General features: G+C 44.5%; 1 protein-coding gene across 1 annotated transcript; it reads right to left on the reverse strand.

Moving 5' to 3' along the window:
• Positions 1–384: 384 nt before the first annotated feature.
• Positions 385–2503, reverse strand: LOC146649642 (uncharacterized). Its single transcript, XM_085387529.1, has 3 exons — positions 1884–2503; positions 1432–1567; positions 385–1148 (listed from the first exon to the last, which is right to left on the reverse strand). The coding sequence occupies exons 1-3, from the start codon at positions 2501–2503 to the stop codon at positions 396–398; spliced, it is 1509 nt and encodes a 502-aa protein (XP_085243655.1). The 3' UTR covers positions 385–395.
• Positions 2504–6680: the final 4177 nt, after the last annotated feature.

Genomic DNA, 6680 nt, shown 5'->3' on the forward strand with positions numbered 1-6680 from the left:
AAACTCCATGCCTAGCATACTGATATACATTTAGACAATAACACAACTGAACTGTAGAAAATGACAAATGGTATTTTTGATGTTACAAAAGTTCAATGTCACTTATGGTTTTAAAACGATTTAGTGATTTACTTTATAATTTTGATAAATAGTTTTGTTGAATCTGAATAGTAATAATAGTAGTATAATTAAACAGTATTATTAACATTAAACATTTGCAATGAATTTGAATTATCAATAACTGAAACTCAACTATCGGCACTCAAGTACCAGTTCTGTAATCAAGTATTGTCAGCTGAGAAGGAAGAAATTCAACTGTAGTGGCCTCAGCTGCAGGTCATTTTCCATAAGTTACTTGTACTGGCACTGGTGTCTTGGGAAAAATCCATCTTGTCTCACTTAACCCATTTTTTAACTAATGCTGTGTTCTGGTAATTTGACAGCATACATGCCACTGCAAACAGTTGGTTGATATTATAAACATGTGACATGGTAATGATGCTATCAAAAAGTTTGTTCTGTTTGATCCTCCTAATGACTCGCTCCACATGTACCCTGAGTCTGGCTATGGCCTGCGTCTCCTTAACCTGGTATGCTGGCATCTGCTTCTGCTTAGATAGAAAAGGTGGGCAGTACACTTTGCATTTACAACAATCAGTGATTAGGAAGCCCTTATCTACCATCACTGCCATGTCTTCAGTCAACTTCTCAGCAATGCCTGATTGTTTGAATAGTTCCTTGTCACTAACCGAACCAGCATACAGATTAGAGATGAATGTCACTGGACCATGTGGAGCTATGCCAACCAGGGCTTTCATCGTACAGTGGGATTTGTACGAAGAGTACATTTCACTTTGGAGAAGTGGTGAGGATGGTGTCTGACACCTCAGCTCTGTACAGTCAAGGATCATCTGGGTGTCTGAGAAATCTTTGAATTCCTCAGGGAGGTAAGCTTGCACTTCTTCACGTGTAAGCCAGATGCACTGAGACCCCAGTGCAGTGGCAAGAAAATTTGTCCATGTTGCAATAATGCGGCTCACTGTGGACTGGTGTATGTTAAATCGGTGTGCCAGGTCCCTCTCCTTCAAACCAACTGACAGAAAAACCAGGAAAAGAAAAAACTCATCAATTGGCTGTAGCAGCTGCCTCTGGAAGGTGAAAACAAAAGGGAAAATGTTACTCCTTAAGCTATGAACTAGTAAAATTATTCTTTTCTTGGCTAAATGTTTTGTAATGGTTAGGCATACCATACTGTACCATGGGGTAAACAATGAGGTGCTGTAGTGCACAGGTGTATGTATGTAAAGGATACTGAGTCTAGCATACATACACCTGTGTATGTATGCTACTGTACATAAAGTAATGTTATTGTACATAAATACAATAACATTACACCTCTAGTACTAACTACCAACAAACCCATAAACCTACTGTTGATGTGCGTGCAGGTGTCAACACTTCTTCGTTCCGATTGGCAGCTGACTTGGCTCTTGAAACCCGGATCATTTTATAGATGCAAGGCTCAATCAAAACCCAGAATGCCATCAAATGATCATAGCTTGGAAATCTATTCACGAGAGAGACATGCATCATGTCAATCATTAATTAACATTACACACTGACATAAAAATAATGTGAACTGTGACAAATATGCTAATGGAATGCTGTATAAAATAGTCTGATTAAGAGTATTTGGTGTTGTATTTTACCTGTAGCATTAGGATATTGTTTAAATACTAAAGCATCTACATAAAACATACAATCAGCAGAGAAAAAGTAAATTTCTATTTTGTTTTCATTAAGACTGGAAAAACTTTCGAAATTTAACTGATGGTGACCTTGGTATATTTTAAACAGTTAGCTTGAATAGAACTTAGATGTACCTGGTATAGAATCGGATGTCAGTGTCGGAGCCAGCAAAACGCTGTAACCCAAATTCTCGCTGGACACGTAACTCCTGTATTTCCTTCCTCAGAGTCTCCACGTCTTTGGACAGGTCTTCTGCAGCTGATGCAGATATGTCCAATGCAGATGGCTCAGGGACATCATGATCTCTTGTAAGACTGTGCTCTTCTTGATCGTCAGGAGGAACTAGTTCAGGGCGTCGCTCCGTTCTCTCCCAAACACTACGCCGCGGTGGTTCAACTTTATAGCCATTCCACTCAAAAAGTGTTGGTACAGCACCTTTAATAAGCCGCCTTCGACCATCGAGGGTTGTTGGCTCTATGAGTTGATCACTGGCAAAGTGTCTGCAGCAGACCCTGGTGTGAGAGGTGATCGTGAAATGATCCCGGCGTATATTTACCAGCCATTGTCTTCTCAAGTCGGAATGGGTCGGAAAGGCATGAAAACTTAGTATGCCGTTAAATTTGGCTGAAGCTGAACAAAGTGGGACACAGCAATGCTCGGAGTATTTCTTCTCCTGTTTTTGAAAATGTTCTGTTTTAAATACTTTCAAATTCAAATTCAAATTCAAATTTTTATTTGTCACGTACACAGTCATACACAGTACGATATGTAGTGAAATGCTTGGACAACTGCTCGTGACCTAAAGAAAACAAAAAAGGAAAAGGCTATGAATAAGATAGGAAATAAATATGAAAAATTAAAAAGGGTAAATTTAACTAGGAAGGAATAAAATATAAATTAAGGTTAAAAATGAAATAACTGTACAACACAAATTAGAATGAAGGGTAAATTTAACTGGGAAGAATAAGATAAAATATATAAATTAAAGTTGAAAATAAAATAACTGTACAACAAAATACACAATATAGAACTATATAAGAATGTATGAAGAAATCTAAATATAAATAAATATATACACAATAACAGCAGCTGTACAAGTATTAACCGGAAATGAAGAATATAGTGACCAGTGTTGTGCAAAACCAAAGTCCAGAAAGTCCTGTGTAAGAACTGTATGTGTGGGTCAGTACTGTGTGGTGGTGTGATTGAGAGACCGTATCGCCTGCGGGAAGAAGCTCCTCCTCAGTCCCTCTGTGTTGGTCTTCAGGGAGCGGAATCGCTTTCCTGACCTCAGCAGAGAGAACAGTCTGTTGTTGGGATGGCTGAGGTCCTTCACGATCTTCCTGGCCTTGGTCCAGCACCGCCTGCTGTAGATTGAGTGCAGGTCAGGGAGCTCGGAGCGGATGGTGCGCTCAGCTGACCGCACAACCCTCTCTAGAGCTCGTCTGTCCTGCATGGTGCTGTTCCCGAACCAGGTTAAGATGTTTCCCGCCAGGATGCTCTCTATGGTGCACGAGTAAAAGTTCCTGAGCACCTTGGAGGGCAGTTGGAAGTCTCTCAAGCGTCTGAGGTGGTAGAGACGCTGTCGGGCCTTTTTCACCACAGTGTTGATGTGACAGGACCATGACAGGTCCTGCGTGATGTGAACTCCGAGGTATTTGAAGCTGTCCACTCTCTCCACTGGGCACTCGTTGATGACGGGGGTCTGGTAGTTCCTCTCCTGCTTAGTGCTGAAGTCCACTATCAGCTCCTTTGTCTTACTGACGTTTAGAAGGAGGTTGTTCCTCTGGCACCAGTTCTCCAGATTCCTAATCTCCTTCAGGTAGGCCGTCTCGTTGTTATCAGAGATCAGGCCCACCACGACGGTGTCGTCAGCAAACTTGATGATGGTGGTGGAGCTGGTAGTGGCCACACAGTCATATGTGTACAAAGAGTACAGCAGGGGGCTCAGAACACACCCCTGGGGGGCTCCAGTGCTGAGAGTGGTGGAGGCTGAGACATGTCCGCCCATCCTTACTGCCTGTGGTCTGCCAGTTAGGAAGTTGGAGATCCACTGACACATAGATGAGCTGAGTCCCAGATGCTCCAGCTTGGTGGTGAGTGTGGAGGGAATTATGGTGTTAAATGCAGAGCTGTAGTCTATGAAGAGCATTTTAACATAATTCCCCCTTCTAGTGTCCAAGTGAGTGAGTGATGTGTGGAGGAGATGAGAGATGGCATCGTCTGTGGAACGATTTGGACGGTAAGCGAACTGTAGTGGTTCCAGTGTGTCTGGTAGTGAAGAAATGATGAAGTCTCTGACCAGGCGTTCAAAGCACTTCATCACTACTGAGGTGAGGGCTACAGGGCGATAGTCATTGAGAGAAGCAGGGTGGGGTTTCTTCGGGACAGGAACAATGATGGACTCTTTGAAGCATGTGGGGATCACCGACTGAGATAAAGAGATGTTGAATATCTCAGTGAACACAGGAGCTAGCTGGTATGCGCAGTCTCTGAGGATACGACCTGGGATGCCGTCTGGTCCTGCTGCTTTCCTGGTGTTCACTCTCTTGAAGGCTCTCCTTACTTCATGCTCGGAGATGACGAGCACGTTTCCGGTGCTGGCAGTATCTTCCTGTCTGCAGCCGTTAGCGCCGCTAACACTAGCATTGTTGGAGACCTTAGCTGCAGCCTCGAAGCGAGCATAGAAAGTGTTCAGCTTGTCTGCCAGAGTCACGGCCGCGTTCGTCATACCGGTTGTTGGTGCTTTATAGTCCGTTATTGTCCTTAGTCCCCGCCACAGGCTCCTAGAGTCACTCTGTTGGAGTTGTGACTCTAGTTTCCTCCCGTAGCGCTGCTTCGCCTCTTTCACCGCCCTCCGCACGTTATATGACGCGGCTTTGTACGGGTCCATGTCCCCCGTCATGAGTCCCGTGTTGTAGGCAGCGGTGCGGGATCTCAGAGCGTCGCGGATGGTTTTATCCGCCCACGGCTTCTGGTTGGGAAACGTTGTGATAGTCTTTGTCTCCACGGTATCATCCGCTAGTTTCCCGATGAATCCCACAACCGCTTCCGTAAACACGTTGACGTCATCGTCGGAGCTGTTTCTGAACATGCCCCAGTCTGCGTCATCGAGTGCGTCCTGTAACGCGGCCACCGATTGATCCGTCCAGCGCGCGACCTTCCTCTGAACCGGAACTTCCTGTTTCAGCCTTTCTTTGTATTTTGGCATGAGGAAGATGGCGGCGTGATCAGATTTGCCAAACGGGGGGCGGGATTGTGCCTTGTAGCCGTCCTTGACCGTAGTGTAGCAGTGGTCCAGTGTCCTTTCACCCCTGGTGGGGCAGGTGATGTGTTGATAAAAGTTTGGCGCTGCGCGTTTGAGGTTGGCGCTATTAAAGTCCCCCGTCACAATAAGCGCAGCGTCCCGGTGTTGTGTCTGGTGCTGTGTGAGTGCCTCATGCAGCTCGCATAAGGCGGTGACCGTGTCCGCTTGTGGTGGAATATAAACGGCACTTACAATGACCGATGTAAATTCCCGAGGTAGATAAAAAGGACGACACATGATGGACAGTAGTTCCAGATTTGGTGTGCAGGAGCGTGTGAGAGGAACAACGTTCGCACTGTTGCACCAGTTGTTGTTCACCATTAACCCTTTAGAGCCGATCGGAGCGGGAACGCTCTGTTATGCGTAACTATTTTTAAATCCCAGTAGCACTGCAACCACGTAAGCTAGCACAAAAAATTTTTTTGCATATGAAACCGGAGGAGTTGTACTTACATCTGATGCCATCAGCTTGTCCTAGGTCACGGTTTCCTTCCACATATAGCTTTGCAAAAACTGCATAAAAAGCACTTGCAGCAACAAAAACATAATATTCCAGAAACACGCTTTACCGATCCGATCAGCTGTCCATAACACTTCCTACGTTGGAATAGATGTCAGCGCGAACTTTTGCATTTCCGCCATTACCTGCCCGAAACCGGAAGTGACGTCATTTTCGCAGAAATGTAGTCTTTTTTGCGATCAGGGCCTCAGGGCCTATACTGCTCTTTTTAAACGTTATCTTTGACTTTATGACTTTCTGTGTCGTTTCTGGGATGCTTAGGACTCATATTGCACTGCTGGAAATAGTTTATTTTGATGCATATGCTGCTTTTTTGCAAATTTGCAGTATAATATTTATTTTCGTTTTTCCTGCAGTGTATAAAAATTGGTGTATTTCAAAAATAAAACTATGAAGACACTCAAAATAAATTTCCTGTGGTGGGAAACTATTTTGTGCAACTTTTTTGTATTTACAGTTTTGAGGGATAAGCCTCTTAAATTTCTCTAACTACAAATATATGTTAAAAAATCAAAAACGATTTTCAATTTTTTTGTAGTTTATTGCACTTTTTTGCAATTTATGTAATTACTATGCACTTAATGAATACATATTATTAAAATCTGGGCTATAATGGTTGTATTGATGTATAGCAACTTGAAATGCTCCCAAAAATGGCTCCACAGCATGTAAAAATATAATATAAGCTCTGGCGGACTTGGTTCTATGGTAGGTCTTAAAGGGTTAAACACACGCCGCCTCCCCTTGACTTCCCCGAGTCCCGTGTCCTGTCCATGCGGTGAACCGAGAAGAACTCGGCCGGCTGGATGGCGTGGTCCGGCACCGCTGGGTTCAGCCATGTCTCGGTGAAGCAGAGGAGATTGCAGTCCCGAATGTCTCTCTGGAACTTTATCCTGGCCCTGAGGTCGTCAAGCTTGTTCTCCAGTGACTGGACGTTGGCGAGCAGGATGCTAGGCAGAGGTGTGCGGTGTGCACGAGCTCTCAGCCTGTTCCTGACGCCGGCTCGCTTCCCTCTAGGCCGCCGCCGCTTCCCTTTGTTCTCCCTCGAGATCTCACTCGGCCAGCTCGGATCCGGAGTTAAAAACTTCGAATTGTGAGTACATT

The sequence above is a fragment of the Rhamphochromis longiceps genome, linkage group LG17 (genome assembly GCF_057381845.1).
Source record: "Rhamphochromis longiceps isolate RC_006_pf linkage group LG17, R_longiceps_female_GT1.1, whole genome shotgun sequence".
NCBI lineage: Eukaryota > Metazoa > Chordata > Actinopteri > Cichliformes > Cichlidae > Rhamphochromis > Rhamphochromis longiceps.

Coding starts and splice junctions, on each gene's coding strand:
- LOC146649642 (XM_085387529.1), bottom strand. CDS start 2,503: ATGACTGTGTACGTGACAAATAAAAATTTGAATTTGAATTTGAATTTG. Junction 1,568..1,883: donor GACATCCGATTCTATACCAG/GTACATCTAAGT, acceptor TCTCGTGAATAG/ATTTCCAAGCTATGATCATT. Junction 1,149..1,431: donor CACCTGCACGCACATCAACA/GTAGGTTTATGG, acceptor TTCACCTTCCAG/AGGCAGCTGCTACAGCCAAT.